The sequence below is a fragment of the Narcine bancroftii genome, chromosome 6 (assembly GCF_036971445.1).
Source record: "Narcine bancroftii isolate sNarBan1 chromosome 6, sNarBan1.hap1, whole genome shotgun sequence".
NCBI lineage: Eukaryota > Metazoa > Chordata > Chondrichthyes > Torpediniformes > Narcinidae > Narcine > Narcine bancroftii.
This window is the reverse complement of record NC_091474.1, coordinates 242,136,155-242,161,948: the sequence shown is the minus strand read 5'-3', so window position 1 is coordinate 242,161,948 and position 25,794 is coordinate 242,136,155. Positions and strand designations below refer to the sequence as shown.

Here is a 25,794-nt window from a genome sequence, read left to right as displayed (position 1 = left end):
CTCATGTTCTCTAGTTACTGATTCCCCTCCCCCTCCAAACCCATGTCCATTTGTTACCGATTCCCCCCTCCCCCCAACAGAAGACACCTTCACTCTCTCTGCCTCCCACATTTTCCTTTGCAGTTTGGATGTCTTCTTTCGTTGGCTTTTCGACAAGAAATTCCTGGAGGAAGGCAAGATCAGATTTGAGTGAGTAGCCTGCCTCGGCATACACCCACGTGATGCGGGGAGAGCAAAGAGAATAGGCCGAGGGGGTCTTGCTTGCACGTGGTGGGTTGGTGGAGGACACACGGAGGCACTCGAAGTATGGGTCATTGGGTAGGAAGTGCTCCAAGGGTCCTGGTCGCCGGTGACATTGGCACATTAGTAGGTGGAAGCTGGTGGGTGAACCGTGCGCTTGTCTGCAGGAAGCCGGACATCTGCTGTGCTCATCTTGAAGGATGAGTTTCGAGGGGGGAGGTGGGTACATACACCTGGGGAAAGGTGTCCTGGGACTGACTAGATTGGTGAGCACACATGGACGAAGGTTTGAGGCTCCTTTTATTATCGCAGAATAATTCATTAAAAATGTAACATACATGGCAACATCTGCCTGTTGCAGGGCAGACAGAGCAGCACCATGGGCGCCCCTTACAGTACGAGAGGTACAAAAGGGAGTCCCTTCAGAGTCACTAAGTGTCCGTGGATTTGCCTCCAGTGCTCCGGCTGCAGCCGCACAAACTCCCATTCCAACTATCGGTCATCTGAGCTCCAGGTCCAAGCCTCCGACACGACCAGGAAACCTTCAGCACCCAAGGTCGTTCCGGAGCCTCTTCTTGCCCTTAGTGCCATCTCGGATCCCCGCTCCAACACCCCTGGTCACTGCGAGCCAGTGTCTAGCAGCCCGTGCAGGTCCACCCCCCAGCAGCCTGTGAGGGTTCGTCAGCTGCTGAGACCCTTGCTAGTCCTCTGCCTGGGGCGAGGGGTTAGTTTGAGGAAATTTATGAATGGCAAGGCGGGGACGGCTCGCAATTGAATCGTTTGGTGTCACGGACACTGTGATCGAGTCAGAAAGCTTTGCTTGTTATCCAGGCAAGTCAACCTCTGCCCAGTAGAGGATTACAATGAAGCCTTTAAGTATAGTTAAACAAGATAGTCTGCAGAGGTCGGGATCGAGCTGGAGGAACTCAGCAGGTCATGCAACATCCGTAGGGGGTAAAGGGTGACCTGGGCCCATCGTCTGGATTCTGGAAAAAACGGCAGGCACTTGAATGAAAAGTTGGCCAGAGGGGAGAGGAGGGGCCGGGGAGGCAGCACAGGCCAATGTTTCGGACCTGGGCCTTTCGTCAGGTGCAGGCATCATCTTGTGCTGAAGAGAAGTTTGTTCAACAGCAGGAAAGACGTAAAAATATAACCTGTCCTTGAATCTGGGGTCAAACAAGAAAGTTCGCAGGCGCTGAGGTCAAGTGCAACACACAAACGTGCTGGAGAAACTCAGGAGGTCATGCAGTGTCCAGGGGAAGCAAAGGGTCACTGACGTTTTGGGCTTGAGCCCCAGAATCTGGAGTGAAACATGAAAGTCTGCAGACACTGTGATTGCAGTAAAAATGGAAAGATGCTGGAACAACTCAGCCGGTCTCGCAGTGTCCACAGGAGGGAAAGATAGACTACCGAGGTTTTGGGCCTGAGCTGAGTTCAGGTTTCAGATTTGTTGTTAGAGTACATACATGAGAACACATACAATCCTGAGATTCCTTTCCCTGCGGGTGAGGCAAAAAAAGAACTGATTGCACATGCAAACAAGTAAATAACTGTAAACAAACTGTGCAATAGAGAGAAAAAAAATCAATTAAGAGCACAAGGGTCCTTAAATGTGTCCCTGAGTTTGTCGTTGAGGAGTCTGATGGTGCAGGGGGAGCAGCTGTTCCTGAACCTGATGGAGCGAGTCTTGTGGCACCTACACCTCTTTCCTGATGGCAGCAGCGAGAACAGAGCATGTGCTGGGTGGTGAGGGTCTTTGATGATTGCCGCTGCTCTCCGACAGATGTTGCCCATAGATGTTCTCAATAGTGGGGAGAGTTTTCCCTGTGATGTATCCACCACCCTTTGCAGGGTGTTCCTATACCAGATGGTGATGCAGCCGGTCAGCACACTTTCCACCACACCTCTGTAGAAATTTGCCAGGGTTTCTAGTGCTTTCATACTGCAGTGTCCTGGAATCTGGAGGTTGGTATTCTCAGGCTTGGAAACCTACTTGATGGGAGAATGGGGGAGAGGAGGGTGTGACCAGGGTGGGACAGGTTGGGGGCAGCGGGAGTCAGAAGGGGACGAGGGGTCGCAGCACCCCATGCGGGCGCAGGGAGGGCATACAAGCTCACTTGACTGCCACCCTCTCCCTGTTCCCAGGTGCGTGTTCCTCCCCAATCAGGGTGCCTTCTTTGTGAACTACGTCATTGCGGCGGCCTTCATCGGCAACGCCATGGCTCTCCTGCGTCTGCCTGGGCTTCTGCTCTACACCTTCAACATGCTGATGGCCAAGTCTGCGGCCGAGAGGAAGGTGGTCCGGCAGGTTAGTGCCAGTCTCGTGTCGAGCCTCTCCTTCCTGAAGCAGGCTCTTGCTTCATCGCCCACTGTCCACTCCCCTCCATGGCTGTTGAGTTCCCCCAGCAGTTGGATTTAGCAGAATGTTACTGGGCAGTAACAGGCCCTTCAGCCCACAATGTTGTGCCAACCTATTCCAGTGTTTTCTCCTGCTGTTATCAGACTCTTGAATGATCCTCGCTTCAGCACGAGGCGATGCCTATTCCTGACGACGGGCCCAGATCAGAAACGTTGACCTCTTGCTTATTAGCCTGAGTTGCTCCCTTGTACCCCTATTCCACAACAGTCTACTCCTTCCTTACATCACACCCAGAACCCTCAACTTGCATCTGTGTGCCCGTCCAAGAGTCACTTAAATGACCCCAGGCAATGCATTCCAGGCACTCACTACTCTCTTTAAAAAAAACTACCTTCTGAAATCTCCCCTAACCTGTCCTCACCAGATGTTCTCTGGTGTTCACTGTTGTTACCTTGGGAAATAGGTACTGGCCGTCCACCCCCATCTAAGCCCCTCATAACCTTGTAGACCTCCATTAAGTCACCTCTCATCCTTCCTCACTCCGAAGATCACACTCGCTCCCCAATCCAGGCCAGATCTTGGCGAACCACTGCACCCTCTGCAGACCAAAGAGGGAACTGCTGGACAGTTCAGCTAAAAGCTGCAGGAAGTACGCAGGGGACTAGGGAACAGCCAGCACAGTGAGCAAGCATATCACCGTGATGGCCCAACCAGTCTATACTGACCAAGGGGTCTCTCTAGGCACTTTCAGGTGGCCAGAATACCCCGGTGTAAAGCCGCCTATTCTACCCCTATGCACGGCTGTCGTGTGGCCACCTGAAAGTGGAGAACCCGGCCATGAGGAGCCCTTACCTAACCCTCCTCCTTGTAGGTATAATCTCCGGCTCCGAGAACCCCCCGTTGCACCTGAAAGCAGCAGTGGGACTACGGCACAGTTCGCAGGAACCGGCGTTCACTCAGACGCAGCTCTCCTTCAGCCGGTGACAGTTCAGGTGACAGAAAGGGGTCTTCTCCGCGGCCTGAATGTCCCAGCTGCTCTCTTCCAGCCGCGTCTGCCGGAGCATTATCTGCGTCCGAGCACCTGAAAGCGCTCTCTCCTCTCACACAGACGTCATCAATTCTCACCTCTTTGTTGGTCTGGACCCCGCCCCCTGCACCACTAAAGATTTCCTGGCTTTTGCTCAATCTTCTTATTCCTTGACGAAGGGCTCAGGCCCGACACGTTGGCAATATACCTTCGTCTCCTCTGGATGCTTAAAGACCGGCCGAGTTCCCCCAGATTTCACTGTGTTTTTACTACAATCGCAGCACATGTTTCACTCAAGGTGTGTATCAGTCTCATTTACCTGTGTATGGTCCACGTGTCACCCTTACCTCTCTAAATATCTTTTATTTGTTCCTCTGGAAGCTCGTTCCACATGCCCACCGCCCTTGGCATAACGAACCTGGCCTCTCAGATCCTCTTTGCGTCTTCACCCCACTCCCTCGCCCCAGGCCTGTGCCGTTGGACTCCCCTGGGGGAAAAGACTGTGACGCCTTTCCCTTGCCCCGCAGCACGAAGCCTATCCGTTTGAGTATGGGCTGAACTACGCCTGGATCCTGTGCATTTTCACTGTAGTGGTGGCATACAGCATCACCTGTCCTATCATCGTCCCTTTCGGTAAGGACCCCGCGCCCGCCGCCACGGCCTGCACCGTTCAGCATCGCGATTGCATCAGGGCACAAGGAACGGGGGCAGGAGTCGGCCATCCGGCCCATCGAGCCTGCTCCGCCATTCAATGAGATCACAGCTGATCTGGTGATGGACTCAACTCCACCTGTTCTCCAGATTCCTTTATACCTCCGTCTTAAATACATTCAATGAGGCAGCCTCAGCTGCCTCCTTGGGCAGAGAACTCCACAGATTCACCAGAGAAGCAGTTCCTCCTCAGTTTGTTTTTAACGTTTAGAAACACAGGACGATAATAGGCCCTTCTGGCCCATGAGCCTGTGCCAAGCACGTACGTCAATGAACCTACAAACCCTGTATGTCTTTGAAGGGTGGGAAGAAACCCACGCAGACACGGGGAGAACATACATGCTCCTTATAGATAGACCTGGAATCGAACCCAGGTCACTGGTGCTGTAATAGTGTTAAGCTAACCATGCTCCCCCGAATCTTGTCCCCAAGTCTTGGTTTCTCTCACCAGTAGGAAACATCTTCCCTGTCTCTCCTCTACCCCTTTCATAATTTGTATATGTTTCTAGAAGGAACCCCCCCCCCCCCCCGCCCCCACCAACCAAATTCTGGCCTCCCTCTTCAACATCGCATTCCTCCAGTCCCTCTCCTGGCCTTGGGATGTCCCAAAGTGGGTGACAGTGAACACTGTAGTCTTGTCACTGCTGGGATCTGGGTGGCAGGCGCATGCAGTGGGGGAGGGAAAAACACATGCGCACGTGGACATGCGCGATGAAGGTGCCGCTGAGCGTGAGTCCAGTTACCACTGTTCCCACCTGGACCAGCTCTCTCCTTTACACCACACCAGGCCTGATCTACATCCTGCTGCGGTACCTGGTGGACCGGTACAACCTCTACTACACCTACCTGCCTGCCAAACTCAACCAGAGGCTGCACACCGCCGTGGTGAAACAGGCGGCCACTGCCCCCATCATCTGCCTCATCTGGCTCCTCTTCTTCTCCATCCTCCGAGGAGGTAAGTTCATTGGGCCATCAAGGGCCTGCTTCCATGCTGCAGGACTCCATGACTGTGATCGGTACCCGTTAACTTTGTCCTGCTTCAATTAGACATACAATTCACCAAACAGACCCCTGGGATGGCAGGACTGACGGATGAAGGGCAACTGGAGAGACTGAGATTACACTCACTGGAATTTAGGTGGATGAGAGGGGATCATATCAAGGTGTAAAATCTTCCAAGACCGGACAGGTTAGATGCAGAAAGAACGTTCCAAATGTTGGGAAAGTCCTGAACAATGGGCCACAGTCCAAGGAGAAGGTATACAAAGTTATGTGGTATATAGAAAGAGTTATGAGGTAGGGAAGGTTTAGTTTTTTTGTGGTAGGTGTTTGGAGGTTAGTACAACATTGTGGGCTGATTTACAAGGATGTGGTTAGGTCTTGAGCATCAGAGTTACAGGGAGAGGTTAAACAGGTCAGGACTTTATTCCCCGGAGTGTAGAAAAACAAGGGCTGGGAGGGTGGGACGAGCTGTCAGCTGAAGTGGCTCTAATTTAACATTGAAGAAAAATATGGACACGTACATGGATGGGATGGGTAAGGAAGGATATGGACTGGATCCAGGTCAGTGGGACCAGGCCGAATAATAGCACGGATTAGATAGGCTGAAGGGCCTTTTTTGTGATATAATTAAACAATTTTAAATTAAAAATGTTAATTTCAAAATTTAGACATACAGCACGGTAACAGGCCATTTTGGCCAATGAGTGCGTGCTGTCCAATTTACACCCCATTAACCTACAAACATCGGTACGTTTCAAAGAGTGGGAGGAAACTGGAGACCCCGGGGGAAAACCTACGCAGACACGGGGAGAACGTACAAACTCCTTACAGACAGCACGGGATTTGAACCCCGGTCTGGTTCCGATCACCGGTGCTGTGAACGCATTGTGGTAACCGCTAGGCCAAACTGTCCCATTAATGTTCTACGGGAAACCATTTCAGATTGGGATGAGGAGAAACTTCTTCACCCAGAGACTTGTGGTCTTGTGCAACTCCCTGTCACAGAAAGTCGTTGCGGTCAGTTCCTTAGGAAGTGGTCCTGTTGGCTAAAGGGTTCAAGGGGCATGGAGAGAGAGCAGGGATAGGGTACTGAGGTCAAATGATCAGAATGAATGGTGAAGCAGGATGGTGGAGGTTGGAACAATAGGGACATTCAAAGACTCTTAGATTTGTACACAGATGGAAGAAAAATGGAGGGTTATGGGTGTGAGGTGGGGAACAAGTGGATGTCCCCCGGTACGTTTTAAAGGGTGGGAGGTAATCGGAGAACCTGGGGGAAACCCACGCAGATGCAAGAAGGGCTTACAGACAGCGCCGGATTTGAACCTGACTGTAATAGCATCGCACTAACCATGCCAACCCAACCTTGTCAAAGTACAGCACCTTCCACTTGTCAGAGTTAAATTCCACTCCTTGGCCCACCATCCCAATTGATCCTCAATACATCCTCACCATCAGTTCTCAACCAGAGATTCTCCTCCATGAATCAAACAGTAGACCCATCCACAGACTCACCTCCAGTCCGTCCAATCAGTAGTCCCGCCTCCAGTCCGTCCAATCAGTAGTCCCGCCTCCAGTCCGTCCAATCAGTAGTCCCGCCTCCAGTCCGTCCAATCAGTAGTCCCGCCTCCAGTCCGTCCCATCAGTAGTCCCGCCTCCAGTCCGTCCCATCAGTAGTCCCGCCTCCAGTCCGTCCCATCAGTAGTTCCGCCTCCAGTCCGTCCCATCAGTAGTCCCGCCTCCAGCTGGTCCCATCAGTAGTCCCGCCTCCAGCTGGTCCCATCAGTAGTCCCGCCTCCAGTCCGTCCCATCAGTAGTCCCGCCTCCAGTCCGTCCCATCAGTAGTCCCGCCTCCAGTCCGTCCCATCAGTAGTCCCGCCTCCAGTCCGTCCCATCAGTAGTTCCGCCTCCAGTCCGTCCCATCAGTAGTCCCGCCTCCAGTCCGTCCCATCAGTAGTCCCGCCTCCAGTCCGTCCCATCAGTAGTCCCGCCTCCAGTCCGTCCCATCAGTAGTCCCGCCTCCAGTCCGTCCCATCAGTAGTCCCGCCTCCAGTCCGTCCCATCAGTAGTCCCGCCTCCAGTCCGTCCCATCAGTAGTCCCGCCTCCAGTCCGTCCCATCAGTAGTCCCGCCTCCAGTCCGTCCCATCAGTAGTCCCGCCTCCAGTCCGTCCCATCAGTAGTCCCGCCTCCAGTCCGTCCCATCAGTAGTCCCGCCTCCAGTCCGTCCCATCAGTAGTCCCGCCTCCAGTCCGTCCCATCAGTAGTCCCGCCTCCAGTCCGTCCCATCAGTAGTCCCGCCTCCAGTCCGTCCCATCAGTAGTCCCGCCTCCAGTCCGTCCCATCAGTAGTCCCGCCTCCAGTCCGTCCCATCAGTAGTCCCGCCTCCAGTCCGTCCCATCAGTAGTCCCGCCTCCAGTCCGTCCCATCAGTAGTCCCGCCTCCAGTCCGTCCCATCAGTAGTCCCGCCTCCAGTCCGTCCCATCAGTAGTCCCGCCTCCAGTCCGTCCCATCAGTAGTCCCGCCTCCAGTCCGTCCCATCAGTAGTCCTGCCTCCAGTCCGTCCCATCAGTAGACCCGCCTCCAGTCCGTCCCATCAGTAGTCCCGCCTCCAGTCCGTCCCATCAGTAGTCCCGCCTCCAGCTCGTCCCATCAGTAGTCCCGCCTCCAGCTCGTCCCATCAGTAGTCCCGCCTCCAGTCCGTCCCATCAGTAGTCCCGCCTCCAGTCCGTCCCATCAGTAGTCCCGCCACCAGTCCGTCCCATCAGTAGTCCCGCCTCCAGTCCGTCCCATCAGTAGTCCCGCCTCCAGTCCGTCCCATCAGTCGTCCCATCAGTAGTCCCGCCTCCAGCTCGTCCCATCAGTAGTCCCGCCTCCAGCTCATCCCATCAGTAGTCCCGCCTCCAGTCCGTCCCATCAGTAGTCCCGCCTCCAGTCCGTCCCATCAGTAGTCCCGCCACCAGTCCGTCCCATCAGTAGTCCCGCCTCCAGTCCGTCCCATCAGTAGTCCCGCCTCCAGTCCGTCCCATCAGTAGTCCCGCCTCCAGCTGGTCCCATCAGTAGTCCCGCCTCCAGCTGGTCCCATCAGTAGTCCCGCCTCCAGCTGGTCCCATCAGTAGTCCCGCCTCCAGCTCGTCCCATCAGTAGTCCCGCCTCCAGTCCGTCCCATCAGTAGTCCCGCCTCCAGTCCGTCCCATCAGTAGTCCCGCCTCCAGCTCGTCCCATCAGTAGTCCCGCCTCCAGTCCGTCCCATCAGTAGTCCCGCCTCCAGTCCGTCCCATCAGTAGTCCCGCCTCCAGCTTGTCCCATCAGTAGTCCCGCCTCCAGTCTGTCCCATCAGTAGTCCCGCCTCCAGCTGGCCTCCAGCTCGTCCCATCAGTAGTCCCACCTCCAGCTCGTCCCATCAGTAGTCCCGCCTCCAGTCCGTCCCATCAGTAGTCCCGCCTCCAGTCCGTCCCATCAGTAGTCCCGCCTCCAGTCCGTCCCATCAGTAGTCCCGCCTCCAGTCCGTCCCATCAGTAGTCCCGCCTCCAGTCCGTCCCATCAGTAGTCCCGCCTCCAGTCCGTCCCATCAGTAGTCCCGCCTCCAGTCCGTCCCATCAGTAGTCCCGCCACCAGTCCGTCCCATCAGTAGTCCCGCCTCCAGCTGGTCCCATCAGTAGTCCCGCCTCCAGCTGGTCCCATCAGTAGTCCCGCCTCCAGCTGGTCCCATCAGTAGTCCCGCCTCCAGTCCGTCCCATCAGTAGTCCCGCCTCCAGTCCGTCCCATCAGTAGACCCGCCTCCAGTCCGTCCCATCAGTAGTCCCGCCTCCAGTCCGTCCCATCAGTAGTCCCGCCTCCAGTCCGTCCCATCAGTAGTCCCGCCTCCAGCTGGTCCCATCAGTAGTCCCGCCTCCAGTCCGTCCCATCAGTAGTCCCGCCTCCAGTCCGTCCCATCAGTAGTCCCGCCTCCAGTCCGTCCCATCAGTAGTCCCGCCTCCAGTCCGTCCCATCAGTAGTCCCGCCTCCAGTCCGTCCCATCAGTAGTCCCGCCTCCAGTCCGTCCCATCAGTAGACCCGCCTCCAGTCCGTCCCATCAGTAGTCCTGCCTCCAGTCCGTCCCATCAGTAGACCCGCCTCCAGTCCGTCCCATCAGTAGTCCCACCTCCAGTCCGTCCCATCAGTAGTCCCGCCTCCAGTCCGTCCCATCAGTAGTCCCGCCTCCAGCTCGTCCCATCAGTAGTCCCGCCTCCAGCTCGTCCCATAAGTAGTCCCGCCTCCAGCTCGTCCCATCAGTAGTCCCGCCTCCAGCCCGTCCCATCAGTAGTCCCGCCTCCAGTCCGTCCCATCAGTAGTCCCGCCTCCAGTCCGTCCCATCAGTAGTCCCGCCACCAGTCCGTCCCATCAGTAGTCCCGCCTCCAGTCCGTCCCATCAGTAGTCCCGCCTCCAGTCCGTCCCATCAGTCGTCCCATCAGTAGTCCCGCCTCCAGCTCGTCCCATCAGTAGTCCCGCCTCCAGCTCGTCCCATCAGTAGTCCCGCCTCCAGTCCGTCCCATCAGTAGTCCCGCCTCCAGTCCGTCCCATCAGTAGTCCCGCCACCAGTCCGTCCCATCAGTAGTCCCGCCTCCAGTCCGTCCCATCAGTAGTCCCGCCTCCAGCTGGTCCCATCAGTAGTCCCGCCTCCAGCTGGTCCCATCAGTAGTCCCGCCTCCAGTCCGTCCCATCAGTAGTCCCGCCTCCAGTCCGTCCCATCAGTAGTCCCGCCTCCAGCTCGTCCCATCAGTAGTCCCGCCTCCAGTCCGTCCCATCAGTAGTCCCGCCTCCAGTCCGTCCCATCAGTAGTCCCGCCTCCAGTCCGTCCCATCAGTAGTCCCGCCTCCAGCTCGTCCCATCAGTAGTCCCGCCTCCAGTCTGTCCCATCAGTAGTCCCGCCTCCAGCTGGCCTCCAGCTCGTCCCATCAGTAGTCCCACCTCCAGCTCGTCCCATCAGTAGTCCCGCCTCCAGTCCGTCCCATCAGTAGTCCCGCCTCCAGTCCGTCCCATCAGTAGTCCCGCCTCCAGTCCGTCCCATCAGTAGTCCCGCCTCCAGTCCGTCCCATCAGTAGTCCCGCCTCCAGTCCGTCCCATCAGTAGTCCCGCCTCCAGTCCGTCCCATCAGTAGTCCCGCCTCCAGTCCGTCCCATCAGTAGTCCCGCCTCCAGTCCGTCCCATCAGTAGTCCCGCCTCCAGTCCGTCCCATCAGTAGTCCCGCCTCCAGTCCGTCCCATCAGTAGTCCCGCCTCCAGTCCGTCCCATCAGTAGTCCCGCCTCCAGTCCGTCCCATCAGTAGACCCGCCTCCAGTCCGTCCCATCAGTAGACCCGCCTCCAGTCCGTCCCATCAGTAGTCCCGCCTCCAGTCCGTCCCATCAGTAGTCCCGCCTCCAGTCCGTCCCATCAGTAGTCCCACCTCCAGTCCGTCCCATCAGTAGTCCCGCCTCCAGTCCGTCCCATTAGTAGTCCCGCCTCCAGTCCGTCCCATCAGTAGACCCGCCTCCAGTCCGTCCCATCAGTAGTCCCGCCTCCAGTCCGTCCCATCAGTAGTCCCGCCTCCAGTCCGTCCCATCAGTAGTCCCGCCTCCAGTCCGTCCCATCAGTAGACCCGCCTCCAGTCCGTCCCATCAGTAGTCCCGCCTCCAGTCCGTCCCATCAGTAGTCCCGCCTCCAGTCCGTCCCATCAGTAGTCCCGCCTCCAGTCCGTCCCATCAGTAGACCCGCCTCCAGTCCGTCCCATCAGTAGACCCGCCTCCAGTCCGTCCCATCAGTAGTCCCGCCTCCAGTCCGTCCCATCAGTAGTCCCGCCTCCAGTCCGTCCCATCAGTAGTCCCGCCTCCAGTCCGTCCCATCAGTAGTCCCACCTCCAGTCCGTCCCATCAGTAGTCCCGCCTCCAGTCCGTCCCATCAGTAGACCCGCCTCCAGTCCGTCCCATCAGTAGTCCCGCCTCCAGTCCGTCCCATCAGTAGTCCCGCCTCCAGTCCGTCCCATCAGTAGTCCCGCCTCCAGTCCGTCCCATCAGTAGACCCGCCTCCAGTCCGTCCCATCAGTAGTCCCGCCTCCAGTCCGTCCCATCAGTAGTCCCGCCTCCAGTCCGTCCCATCAGTAGTCCCGCCTCCAGTCCGTCCCATCAGTAGTCCCGCCTCCAGTCCGTCCCATCAGTAGACCCGCCTCCAGTCCGTCCCATCAGTAGTCCCGCCTCCAGTCCGTCCCATCAGTAGTCCCGCCTCCAGTCCGTCCCATCAGTAGTCCCGCCTCCAGTCCGTCCCATCAGTAGTCCCGCCTCCAGTCCGTCCCATCAGTAGTCCCGCCTCCAGTCCGTCCCATCAGTAGACCCGCCTCCAGTCCGTCCCATCAGTAGTCCCGCCTCCAGTCCGTCCCATCAGTAGTCCCGCCTCCAGTCCGTCCCATCAGTAGTCCCGCCACCAGTCCGTCCCATCAGTAGTCCCGCCTCCAGCTGGTCCCATCAGTAGTCCCGCCTCCAGCTGGTCCCATCAGTAGTCCCGCCTCCAGCTGGTCCCATCAGTAGTCCCGCCTCCAGCTGGTCCCATCAGTAGTCCCGCCTCCAGTCCGTCCCATCAGTAGTCCTGCCTCCAGTCCGTCCCATCAGTAGACCCGCCTCCAGTCCGTCCCATCAGTAGTCCCGCCTCCAGTCCGTCCCATCAGTAGTCCCGCCTCCAGTCCGTCCCATCAGTAGTCCCGCCTCCAGCTGGTCCCATCAGTAGTCCCGCCTCCAGTCCGTCCCATCAGTAGTCCCGCCTCCAGTCCGTCCCATCAGTAGTCCCGCCTCCAGTCCGTCCCATCAGTAGTCCCGCCTCCAGTCCGTCCCATCAGTAGTCCCGCCTCCAGTCCGTCCCATCAGTAGTCCCGCCTCCAGTCCGTCCCATCAGTAGACCCGCCTCCAGTCCGTCCCATCAGTAGTCCCGCCTCCAGCTCGTCCCATCAGTAGTCCCGCCTCCAGCTCGTCCCATCAGTAGTCCCGCCTCCAGCTCGTCCCATCAGTAGTCCCGCCTCCAGTCCGTCCCATCAGTAGTCCCGCCTCCAGTCCGTCCCATCAGTAGTCCCGCCTCCAGTCCGTCCCATCAGTAGTCCCGCCTCCAGTCCGTCCCATCAGTAGTCCCGCCTCCAGTCCGTCCCATCAGTAGTCCCGCCTCCAGTCCGTCCCATCAGTAGTCCCGCCTCCAGTCCGTCCCATCAGTAGTCCCGCCTCCAGTCCGTCCCATCAGTAGTCCCGCCTCCAGTCCGTCCCATCAGTAGTCCCGCCTCCAGTCCGTCCCATCAGTAGTCCCGCCTCCAGTCCGTCCCATCAGTAGACCCGCCTCCAGTCCGTCCCATCAGTAGACCCGCCTCCAGTCCGTCCCATCAGTAGTCCCGCCTCCAGTCCGTCCCATCAGTAGTCCCGCCTCCAGTCCGTCCCATCAGTAGTCCCGCCTCCAGTCCGTCCCATCAGTAGTCCCGCCTCCAGTCCGTCCCATCAGTAGTCCCGCCTCCAGTCCGTCCCATCAGTAGACCCGCCTCCAGTCCGTCCCATCAGTAGACCCACCTCCAGTCTGTCCCATCAGTAGTCCCACCTCCAGTCCGTCCCATCAGTAGTCCCACCTCCAGTCTGTCCCATCAGTAGTCCCGCCTCCAGTCCGTCCCATCAGTAGTCCCGCCTCCAGTCTGTCCCATCAGTAGACCCGCCTCCAGTCCGTCCCATCAGTAGACCCGCCTCCAGTCTGTCCCATCAGTAGTCCCGCCTCCAGTCCGTCCCATCAGTAGTCCCGCCTCCAGTCCGTCCCATCAGTAGTCCCACCTCCAGTCCGTCCCATCAGTAGTCCCGCCTCCAGTCCGTCCCATCAGTAGTCCCGCCTCCAGTCCGTCCCATCAGTAGTCCCACCTCCAGTCTGTCCCATCAGTAGTCCCGCCTCCAGTCCGTCCCATCAGTAGTCCCGCCTCCAGTCCGTCCCATCAGTAGTCCCACCTCCAGTCCGTCCCATCAGTAGTCCCACCTCCAGTCCGTCCCATCAGTAGTCACGCCTCCAGCTGATCCCATCAGTAGTTCCACCTCCAGTCCGTCCCATCAGTAGTCCCGCCTCCAGCTGGTCCCATCAGTAGTTCCACCTCCAGTCCGTCCCATCAGTAGTCCCGCCTCCAGTCCGTCCCATCAGTAGTCCCACCTCCAGTCCGTCCCATCAGTAGTCCCACCTCCAGTCCGTCCCATCAGTAGTCCCACCTCCAGTCCGTCCCATCAGTAGTCCCACCTCCAGTCTGTCCCATCAGTAGTCCCGCCTCCAGTCCGTCCCATCAGTAGTCCCACCTCCAGTCTGTCCCATCAGTAGTCCCGCCTCCAGCTGGTCCCATCAGTAGTTCCACCTCCAGTCCGTCCCATCAGTAGTCCCGCCTCCAGTCCGTCCCATTAGTAGTCCCGCCTCCCCATCAGTAGTCCCACCTCCAGTCCGTCCCATCAGTAGTCCCGCCTCCAGTCCGTCCCATCAGTAGTCCCACCTCCAGTCCGTCCCATCAGTAGTCCCACCTCCAGTCCGTCCCATCAGTAGTCCCGCCTCCAGTCCGTCCCATCAGTAGTCCCGCCTCCAGTCCGTCCCATCAGTAGACCCGCCTCCAGTCCGTCCCATCAGTAGTCCCGCCTCCAGTCCGTCCCATCAGTAGTCCCGCCTCCAGTCCGTCCCATCAGTAGTCCCGCCTCCAGTCCGTCCCATCAGTAGTCCCGCCTCCAGTCCGTCCCATCAGTAGTCCCGCCTCCAGTCCGTCCCATCAGTAGTCCCGCCTCCAGTCCGTCCCATCAGTAGACCCGCCTCCAGTCCGTCCCATCAGTAGACCCGCCTCCAGTCCGTCCCATCAGTAGTCCCGCCTCCAGTCCGTCCCATCAGTAGTCCCGCCTCCAGTCCGTCCCATCAGTAGTCCCGCCTCCAGTCCGTCCCATCAGTAGACCCGCCTCCAGTCCGTCCCATCAGTAGTCCCGCCTCCAGTCCGTCCCATCAGTAGTCCCGCCTCCAGTCCGTCCCATCAGTAGTCCCGCCTCCAGTCCGTCCCATCAGTAGTCCCGCCTCCCCATCAGTAGTCCCACCTCCAGTCCGTCCCATCAGTAGTCCCGCCTCCAGTCCGTCCCATCAGTAGTCCCGCCTCCAGTCCGTCCCATCAGTAGTCCCGCCTCCAGTCCGTCCCATCAGTAGTCCCGCCTCCCCATCAGTAGTCCCACCTCCAGTCCGTCCCATCAGTAGTCCCGCCTCCAGTCCGTCCCATCAGTAGACCCACCTCCAGCTCGTCCCATCAGTAGTCCCGCCTCCAGTCCGTCCCATCAGTAGTCCCGCCTCCAGTCCGTCCCATCAGTAGTCCCGCCTCCAGTCCGTCCCATCAGTAGTCCCGCCTCCAGTCCGTCCCATCAGTAGTCCCGCCTCCAGTCCGTCCCATCAGTAGACCCACCTCCAGCTCGTCCCATCAGTAGTCCCACCTCCAGCTGGTCCCATCAATAGTCCCACCTCCAGTCTGTCCCATCAGTAGTCCCACCTCCAGCTGGTCCCATCAGTAGTCCCGCCTCCAGCTGGTCCCATCAGTAGTCCCGCCTCCAGCTGGTCCCATCAGTAGTCCCGCCTCCAGCTGGTCCCATCAGTAGACCCCGGGATCTGAAGTTAGTCCAAGTAGACTATGGAAGCAGTTAGAATGAAGCAGTAAAGACAGCAGATGCAGCGATTGAAGAGGGGATAAGGTTTAAAAGGGCAGAACACAAAAGTGCTGTAGAAACTCAGCACGTCACACAGCGTCTATCGGACTATAGGGTAACCAATGTTTCGGGTGTGCCTTCTTCATCTAGGTTTGAGCAAAAAGCAGGCAGGCACCTGGGGAGAGGGGGGGATAATTGGGAGTGAAATTCTCCCCCCCCCCAACTCCCAATTCTGAGTGAAATCTGAATGCTGAAAAGACATGGGTCCAATGGTAAATGGACAGGGATGCCTTGGAGCAGACATTCCCCACCTTCTTTCTGCTGCCACCCCCCCTCCCCCACCCCACCTCCTTAGGTCTCTGCTAAAGTTTATGGGCCCCCTTCCCTGTGAAGCAGCACATTTTGGTTTCTACCACACATCTCTCCTACCAACTACATAAGAAATATTGATGTCACACAAGTTGAAAAGAAAACAAGGCTTTTACCTAGGGCCTTAGAGCAGCCATTCTCAGTGGTGACTAGACGACCACTCTCGGGGCCACAGCACATTTTGGGGGGGGGTGGAGTGGGTCCCAGCCACCCACTTGCCCGCCCAAGCTCCTGACGTTCCGTCCATGGACTTACCACTCGATCCTGGCCACCCACCCACCTGTTCAAGCTCCTAACACCCGACCACGGACTTACCACCCAGTCCCAGCCACCCAGTCGCCTATCCGAGCTCCCAAAACCCGACCCTGGACTTACCACCCAGTCCCAACCACCCACCCGCCCTTCCAAGCTCTCAGCGCCCTGACCACGGACTTATCACCTGCTCCTGACCATTCACCCGCCCATCCGAGCTCCCAACACCCGACCCTGGACTTACCACCCAGTCCCGACCACTCACCCGCCCTTCCAAGCTCCCAGCGCCCTGACCACTGGACTTACCACCTGCTCCTGACCACTCACCCTCACCCATCCGTGCTCCCAACACCCAACCACAGACTTACCACCCAGTCTCGACCACCCACTCACCCATCCAAGCTCCCAACACTCGATCGCAGACTTACTACCCAGTCCCAGCCACCTGTCTGAACTCCCGCCTCCCTGACCACTGACAACACCCAATCCTGATTACCCACCTGCCTGTCTGAGCTCCCGGCACTCTGACCATGGACTTACCATCCCAGCTCCAGTCGCCTTGAACAACACAAGTACTTACCATGGTCAATAGTATTGTGTGTAATAGTCGAACCCCTAAATTTTACCCTAAAGATTGGTCCACAGAATACAAATTACATGTGTATACACAGTAACTGAGAAGGGAAAAGTACAGAAGAAACCAACTAAACCTGACTGCTTCATTGGGAAGGGGGGCCCATAAACTGTGAGCAGGGGTTTATTGGCCCATAGCCAATAAAATGTTGAGAATAGGTGCTCTAGAGCATCCATGGGTCCAATGGTACACGGACAGGGATGTCGAACGCAGGCAGACGGGGCTGTTGTCAGTGGACACTTTGGTCAGCATGCATGGACAAATGGGGCCGAAGGGCCTGTTTCCGTGCTGTGACCCTCTGGGTAACGATTGGTAGTGCTGGCCATGGAGTTGGGTGTGCTGGTTTACGATCCTACCCTCTGTCCTGCCCTCTCCAGGTCTGACGGCACCCACGTCCATCTTCACCTTCACTGTGCTGTTCCTCGCCGTCATCGTCTGCATTATCCTCGGCTGCTCCGACTACTTCAAGTACTTCACCATCAACACCATGGTAAGCCAAGAGGTGGGGAGGGGGAGGGAAGGGGAGGGTGGGCTTCTCCGCCAAGGTGTGATGGGTAGGTTGCAGGGTCGAGGACCTGGGTCAGGCCTACTGGTGCCAGGTCAGCACGGACTCACATTCAAGTTCAACGTCACTTTATATCGGGTGCAGTGAGAAACAGAACTATGAGCGGTGGAACTGGCCCTTTCGTCTGTAACGACACGATTTACCACAGCTCACAAACAAATAAGGAATACGCTCTTTCGATGCACCATGAAGTCGATTTTCTTTCTTATTCACTCGACACAACATTGCATTCTTCAACTCCCCAAACACCACCCAGCTGAACTCAGACCTTCTCACTGACCCACTGCCACAGGGGTGATCCTGACACTCTACCTCTCCTCCCCTTGCGTCCGATATCCATCGCCCATACACCGATGCTCAATGCACCCATGCATGCGCACTATTACCCCGCGTGTCGCATTGCTTACATCGTCGGCAACGCTCCCGGTGCAGGTAAGTATGCGAAGGCGACAGACCCAACTCACTTGTGGGGCATTCTGGGACAGACCCCCGTCCTTGCATTTGGTCCCCATCTCTCTCAATCCTTCCTGTCCATCCTAATTCTTCTGAAAGCTCACTCCAGAAACAGATCACCCTCTGAGTGAAAACATTACCCCTCAGGACCCTCTGAAATCTCCCCCCTAACTCCCAAACTTATGCCCTCTAGTTCCAGAACCATCTACCCAGTGATGGTGGTGGAGGCTGAAACATTAGGGGCATTTAAGAGAGACAGGCCCATGGATGGGTAAGAAATAGGGGGTAGGGAGGGTTTAGTACATTTTAGTAAGGAATATATAGGTCAGCACAATCTTGAGGGCCGAAGGCCTGTACTCTGCTGTAGTGATCTATGTTCAGAGGAAAAGACTGTGAGCATTCAATTTATCCATGGCCCTCATGGTTTAATAACCGCCTCTCAGCCTCCTTCGCTCCAGGGAATAAAAACCCAGCCTCTCCAACCTCTCCTTGTAACAAAATTCCCCCAGTCACGGACCCCGGTGAATCCTCTCTGCACCCCTCCCAACTTAATGATGTCCTTCCTATAGCTGGGCGACCAGACTGCATGTAGGACACCCAGGGTGGTCTCACCAACCCCTTGTGTGGCTGGATCATGAGGTCCCAACTTTTGTACTCAGTACCGTGCCCATGGAAGGCCAGTCTGGTCCTTCACCAGCCTGTCCACCTGAGTCTCCGCTCTCAGGGCACGATGCACCTGGACTCCTCAGTCTCTCTGCTGCACAACACTCTCCAGGACCCCACCATTCACCGTGCACGTCCTGGCCTGGTTTGACTCAGCGAAGTGCAACACCTCCCTCTTGTCCATTAAATTCCATCTGCCACTCCTTGGCCCACCTTCCCGAGTGATCTGGATCCTGCTGTCACTGTCAGTTTTCAACTTTGAGATGCATCCCTGTGAAAATTCATCAGTAAGACTACCTCCAGATCCAGCACCAGGGGTCTGAGGGGCACCTTTAGCCCTCCCAGGGTAGTCCAGAGCAGACGACGGAAGCAGTTACAATTATAACGTTGAAAACAGATTTGGACAGATACATGGATAAGAAATTCTCAGCAGGATACAGACTAGATACAGGCAAATCGGACGAGACTGAATAACACAGAGATGCTGGATGAACTCACCAGGTTTCGCAGCGTCCATAGGCGGTAAAGATATATCACCTCCTATGACATATAAATAAATCAGATGGCATGGTTGGGTGCAACGCCTTTACAGCGCCAGTGATCGGGATTCGAATCCCGCACTATCTGTAAGGAGTTTGTACGTTCACCCTGTATCTGCGTGGGTTTCCCTTGGGGGCTCCAGTTTCTTCCCACCATTCGAAATGTACCAGCAGTGTAGATTAAATTGGGCGGCACGGACTCGTGGGCTGAATTGGCCTGTTACCGTGCTGTACGTCTAAATTTAATTTAATTTAAAATTTACCAACGTTTCAGGCCTGAGTCCTTCCTTAAGGTATCTCTTACCTTGAGAAAGGGCTCAGGCCTGAAACGTCGGTAATATACTGTATTTTATTTTACCATCTATTTATCATAAATTTCTATTTATCTATTTATCATATCTATTTATATCTATTTATCATATATCATAAATATCTATTTATCATATCTATTTACCATAAATCTTTGTCCGCGAAGCCAAGCCAAAGAAAAGAAAAAGAAATTTTACCATCTACGATCGCTTCAATACCGACCGAGTTCCTCCAGTATTTGTGTGTCTTTACGACAGTCACAGCGCCTGTAGACTTTTGTGTTTAGTCTGAGTAACTAATTGAAGGACCTGTCACACCTTGAACACACTCTTCTCCCTCCTCCCATTGGGGCGAAATGGGAGAGCTCACATCAACAGAACCTTCCCCGCAGCCATCAGGCTCCTAAAAGAACCCACAGCTGTGCTCTCGTGCTAATAGTTCCTGTAAATTGTGCTCTTCACATGCTGTATGAATGTTAGAAGAACATTTGCAGAAGAACCCTTCTCTCTGAACAGGGTGTAACATGACAAATCAACCAGCTTGGTTGGTGAGGAGCTGACCTGAAGGAGCTTCTCTGTAGTTTACATCTCCACAGCGTGGAGATGAGGGGTTGCCACGGTAACTGGAAATGTTGATGGAGGTTGGGACGGGGTGCAGAAAGAGTTGTCGGACTTGTCCCATGGTCCCACAGGCCATCACTGAGAGGTAGCTGCGAATGAATGGTGTCTGTTCCTTTGCACCAACAGGCAATGAAACTGCTGCCTGAAGAGACGGGAACGGAAGATACGGCTCGGGCATGGCAGTCCAGAGTAAGTAGCATGTCACTGACAGCGTACAACAGGCAGGTGGCTGGCTGAGATGGAAACAGGCCAAAGCGGTCCTCCATAATCTGGGGAAATGAGAGGGGTCCTCCGTAACCTGGGGAACGTGGAGGGGATGCCTCCCCGTAACCCAGAGAAATGGGAGTGATCCTACCCCGTAACCTGGGGAAACTGAAGCGAGGTCCCCCCGTAATTCAGGGAAATGGGAGGGGCTGCAGATCTTGGACCCAAAACGTTGACCATCTATTGGCCTTTGGTGAATGCTGCCCTCCTGAGTTCATCCAGCATTCTGTGTAGCCGGGACGAGATTCATCCTCCCAATGACCAAGATCACGGTCAGATTGTTTGCAGACACCCAGCTACAGGAAGGCTGGAAAAGGGGGGGCCAAACTAATTCATTAGGATGTCTCTTGGACTGGATGTATAGGATGGGGCATTTCTCCCACCGGTGCGTTGAAGGCTGATGCTCTGGAGATGTACAGAATCGTAATAAAGAGAAGGGTCTTGTCCTCCATCTCCCAGAGTGAGGGGTGTGGGGGAAATCCAAAACTTGGGGATTCAGGGTAGAAGGGACAGAGAAGGAACTTTATTCTATGTGGAGGTTGGTGGGAACTCACATATAACCATATAACCGCTTACAGCACAGAACAGGCCAGTTTGGCCCTACTAGTCCATGCCGTAACAAATCCCCACCCTCCTCGTCCCATTGACCAACACCTGGTCCATACCCCTCCAGTCCTCTCCTCTCCATGTAACTATCCAGTCTTTCCTTAAATGTAACCAATGATCCCACCTCGACCACGTCTGCCGGAAGCTCATTCCACATCCCTACCATCCTTTGCATAAAGAAATTTCCCCTCATGTTCCCCTTATAATTTTCCCCCTTCAATCTTAAACCATGCCCTCTAGTTTGAATCTTCCCCACTCTTAATAGAAAAAGCCTATCCACGTTTACTCTGTCTGTCCCTTTTAAAATCTTAAACACCTCTATCAAGTCCCCCCTCAATCTTCTCCGCTCCAGAGAAAAAAGCCCCAGTCTGCACAACCTTTCCCTGTAACTCAATCCTTGAAATCCTGTCAACATTCTCGTGAACCTTCTCTGTACTCTCTCTATTTTGTTGAAATCTTTCCTATAATTTGGTGACCAAAACTGTACACAGTACTCCAAATTTGGCCTCACCAATGCCTTGTACAATTTCATCATAACCTCCCTACTCTTGAATTCAATACTCCGATTTATGAAGGCCAACATTCCAAATGCTTTCTTCACCACACCATCTACCTGAGTACATCTCAATAACCTACCATTCAATAGCCTACCATTTAATTCACCACTGCAGGTGGTGAAATCTGAAGCGAAACCTCGTCAAGTTTATTGTCATCTGATTGTACAAGTGCAACCCGACGAAACACCGTTCTCTGGTCGTCGGTGCAAAACATGCAGACACACAGCCAGACATGACACACATACATACGCAGGACAGGTATTCAAATATACAAATAAATGTCGTTTCATGAATATGAGGGTCTAAGATGATTAGTGGGAGCCGTTCCTTTGGTGGTTCAGCATTCTCCCTGCCCGCGGGAAGGAGCTGTTCCTCAACCTGGTGGTGCTGGCTCTGATCCTCCTGGATCTTTTCCCCTATGGGAGCAGCTGAAAGATGGAAGGGGGTCCTCAATGGCAGTACTTCAGCGAGCTCTGAAAGGGCTCCAGTGCTGGCATCTGAGAAGTGGTGGCAACGGGAGGGGTAATCAAGAGCCAGTGGCCGAATGCTTCGGGTTATCCGTGGCAACGCCCTTTCTTCCACGTCTTGTTGGATGGATGATGTCGAGAGGGTGAGCTGCCAAGACCCTGGGACCCAAACAGTTGTTCCAAGTGAAGCTACACATAGCGGTTAGCTCAATGCTATTACAGCGGCAGCGACCCAGGCTTGAATCCAGTGCTGTGAGGAGTTTGCACGTTCTCCCCTGGTTCATTCAGGACATATGGGGGTTAGAACGTAAGAAAAGGGGCAGGAGTCGGCCATCTTGTCCGTCGAGCCTGCTCCGCCGTTCAATGAGATCATGGCTGATCTGGGTCATTGGCTCAACTCCATCCATCTGCCTTTTCCCCCATCCCTTAATTCCTTTCATATGTAAAGATCTAACTGAACCTTAAACACGTTTAATGAAGTTGCCTCAACTGCTTCCCTGGGCAGAGAATTCCACAGGTTCACTCGTCTCTTGGGAAAAATAGTTTTTCCTCATCTCTGTCTTAAATCTACTCCCCTGAATCTTGAGGCTGTGTCCCCTAGTTCTGGTCTTACCCACCAGTGAAAACAATTTTCCTGCCTCCGTTTTATTTATCTCTGTCATCATTTTAGATGTTTCTGTAACATCTCCTCTCATTCTTCTGAATTTGAGTGAGTATAATCCCAGGCAATTTAGTCTCTCCTTATAGGTCAACCCCCTCATCGCCGGGATTAACCCCCTCTGGACGGCCTCCAAGTAGGGAGACCAGAACTGCACACAATTCTCCATGTGCGGCCTCACCAGGACCTTGTACAGTTGGAGCATGACCTCCCTGCTCTTGACTTCAATTCCTCTAGCAATGAAGGCCAACATTCCATTTGCCTTCTTAATAACCTGTTGTACCAGCTACCCAACTTTCTGTGAGTAATGGGGTGACATGGGCTTGTGGGCCGGAAGGGCCTGTTAAGGTGCTGTGTGTCTAAGTTAAATTTACTTGTGAATCTGCAGGGGTTATCTACTGCATCCGGTGCTCCCATTCTGGTCTCCTTTACAGTGGAGCGACTGGACGTGGACTGGGAGGTCATTGCATTGAGCACCTTTGCTCTGTCTGCTGTAATAGCAAGGACCTCCCAGTGGCCAACCATTTTAATTTGGCACAGATTCCCACTCTGTCATGTCTGTCCACGGCCCTGTGCCCTGTCAAACTGAGGAAACCCACAAATTGGGGGAAACAAGTATTCCGTCTGTGCACTCTCCAACCACAGTTTCCCCATCTCTCCGCTTTATTTCTCCAGCTCCCCACCCCCCTTCTCTTCCCTCTCTTATCAGAGAGCTCCCCTTCTTAGCTCTCTGCCCCATTCCCTCATCACCTCTCAGCATTTCTCTTCCACCCTCCCACTTATCCATCTCTGGCCTGTCAGCCTGTGCTCCTCCCCTGCCCCTTCCTTCCCTCCTCTCCACCCACCCCCCCTCCCCCCCCCAAAAGGCCCCTGCCTGTTTTTGACAAAGGACCCAGGCCCGAAATCCTTTCCTTCCTATGGATATTGTGTGACCTGCTGAGTTTCTCCAGCGCGCTTGTGCACTGGACCCCAGTATCTTGCTGATCTCCCGGAACAAATTACGAAGAGGGGAGGGGAAGCAGAAATAAAGGGGTCGTCGCCGTTGTGGAACTCAGTGGGTCCCGCAGCAGTGAGAGGGAAAGAGCAGTCGATGTTTCAGCTCGGAACCCTTCATCAGAACTTGTTTCCATTGATGTCCCAAGTCTCGGGAGTGCAACGGAAATTGTCTGCATGCAAGGCAGCTCAGGATAATGAAGAAGGGGGTAACTTCTCCTTAAGAGAAGATTTGCTGTAGTGGGGCCTTCTGGGACCAGAAGGTGCAGCCCCAGAACACAAAAACATCCCTTGAGAGGAGAGATGAGGAGGAATTTCTCTTCCCAGAGGGTGGTGAATCTCTGGAGACCAAGACTTTGGGTATATTTAAGATGGAGGTGGTTAAGATGGTTTTGACAATGCTGGAGAAACTCGAGAGGTCAGTGCACTCTATGTAGCAAATATAGAGATATATAACCAACGTTTATGGCTTGAGCCCTTCATCAAGATGTGAGCAAAATGTGGGCAGCTGCCTGAATAAAATGGAGGAAGGCCCCCAAGGCAGGAGGTAATGGGTGGATAAAGGAGGGAGGGCACACCAGCAAACAGGGGGAGGGGGTATGGCTCTGTGAATGGAGAGGGAAGGGGGTAGAGAGGCTGGGGGAAAGAAGACAGAGGGATGGGAGGGAGAACGGGGAGTGGGCTGGCAGAAACCGGAGAAGTTGATGTTAATGCCATTCCTGCTGGAGAGGGCCCAGACGGAGAAGTTAGTAGGTGTTGCTCCTCCAATTTACAGTCGGGCCTGGTCTGGCAGTACTGGAGGTCACAGACGGACATGTCAGCATGGGGGTGGGCTGCAGGACTGAAATGGCTCTTGATTAGGAAGGGAATCTATTGTTACGGGGGGCAGGGGGCTGAAAAGGACAGTCATTTAGCCATGACAGAATGGTAGGGCAGACACAATGGGCTAAACAGCCCGATTCTGCTACCACGCCTTCCAGTTGCGGACATCCTGACCCTTGATCTTTCTCGCCCACGTTCTGTTCCAAACCAGGCCTACGTCCCAAAGGTGCTGCGAGCAAGCCAGACGGAGAAAAGCCACCTTGACCCAGAGAACCACCCGTCGTACGGAGCCTTGGGGAGGACCAGTCCGCACATGGAAGACGAGAGTTCTACATCACCAGACGATATCGCTCCTCTGGACAATGTTGATCATGACCGGATCTATCTGGTGAACACTGGAGAGAGCAAGATCTAAACAAACCTCCCCCCTCCTATGAGCCCTGGTTCTGTAATTGAACCAAACTGAACTGCCCACCGTACAACACTGGGCACAGGGTACAGACCAGCTCACTGACATCACCAGCGACCAACACAAGCACAGAGAGAATGTTTGGCGCTCATTTTTTTCCTCTCTTTAAAAAATATAGGATTATAAATATTTCAACTTTTATTTTACCGCTGGTTGAGGATTAACACTGTTATCGACATCCTTGGATCATTTGGGAAGGGCACTACGTTACGAGAAAGGATTTCACAATGTTACTCACTTTCCGACTGCTGCGGAGTCTATGAGCAGGTGAGCGAGTGTTGCCCCTGCACCAATGGTAAATCCTTGCTCACTCCCTTAACCTCAAACGGAATGGCCAAGGGGGGAATTCTGCTCTTTGATGAACTTTGGGCATGACTCTGGGTTATCTGGACAACACAAATGTAAGGGTTGACGGTCGAGTTCGGTGAATGCTGTGGGCGAGGGGAAGCAACCTTACGAGTCACAAAGGGTTAAACATGAAGCATTGATCAGCTCCTCTTCCAAACAATATACATGCAACTAAATTGGTGTCAATATTTGTCTGCGTCAGTATTTCATTTGATGGAGGCGTCAGAGAGTAGGACCAGGCCATTCAGCCCAACTTGTCAGTGCTACCTGGTCCCATTTACCTGCATTTTGTCCATATCTCTCGGACCCTTTCCTATCCACACACCAGTCTAAATGTCTTTTTAGATGGATTAAATATTTTGAAGAATTAATTACATTCTCATGTAAAAGTCAAATTTTGTAGACCATTTTTTAATGTCGACTATTATATGACTTTTTGAGGGGCTGAAATTCATATTAGAACACTGCTGTACAGTCAGTGTTGGGCACGCGCGGTCAGCATTGGGGCACATGTGGTCAGCATTGGGGTGCGCGCAGTCAGCGTAGTGGGTTAGCATGACGTGGTTACAGTGCCAGTGACCCGGGTTTGAACCCGACACTGTTTATACCTTCTCCCCATGGTCTGTGTGGGTTCCCTCCGAGTGCTCCGGTTTCCTCCCCCCACCTCCGTACCGGGTTGCAGCTTAATTGGGCGGCACGGGCTCGTGTTACAGTGCTGTATGTCTAAAAGAAGAGCGTACCAGTAGCAGACGTCCAAATGATCCACAAACAAAAAAGGACAAAAACGTAATGAACTGAAGTAGAAATAGTTTATGGATTGAAACACACGTCCTACAAAACAACAAAAACTGAAACAAAACATGGAGGTCTGCAGACACTGAGTGAAGGGAAAAAAGGTGATGAGCTCAAAAGAGGAGATGGGGGGGGTGGTTGAGTAGCGAGAAGTGGGTGGGGATAGAGAAGGGTAAGGAGTGGTGGTGGAGGGGATAAGCCTGCGGGATCCAACAGCAGGGGTATCCAAGGTGTCAACCTTGCGGAGACGGAGGTCAATGCGGGAATGGCGTGGGTGGTGGAATAGGGGTGGTCAGGGCTGGAGTAGGTATCTAGATCATCAGTGGCGTCGGGAGCTCCAGGCTACAGGTGGCTGGGACCAGGTGGGGAATCTGCATCGAGGGCGTTGGGAGCTCCGGCCTGCA

General features: G+C 54.9%; 1 protein-coding gene across 4 annotated transcripts in view; it reads left to right on the top strand.

The window, feature by feature from the left end:
- Positions 1-24,784, top strand: part of LOC138737184 (CSC1-like protein 2) — a 94,897-nt gene extending 70,113 nt beyond the window's left edge. For all 4 annotated transcript variants that reach the window (XM_069887818.1, XM_069887820.1, XM_069887819.1 and 1 more), the window contains 7 exons: positions 124-189; positions 2,386-2,548; positions 4,154-4,259; positions 5,125-5,292; positions 16,643-16,755; positions 19,541-19,603; positions 23,993-24,784. In XM_069887818.1, the coding sequence (XP_069743919.1) occupies positions 124-189; positions 2,386-2,548; positions 4,154-4,259; positions 5,125-5,292; positions 16,643-16,755; positions 19,541-19,603; positions 23,993-24,196 (883 nt within the window). In that variant the 3' untranslated portion in view covers positions 24,197-24,784. The remainder of the gene's footprint in view (positions 1-123; positions 190-2,385; positions 2,549-4,153; positions 4,260-5,124; positions 5,293-16,642; positions 16,756-19,540; positions 19,604-23,992) is intronic.
- Positions 24,785-25,794: the final 1,010 nt, after the last annotated feature.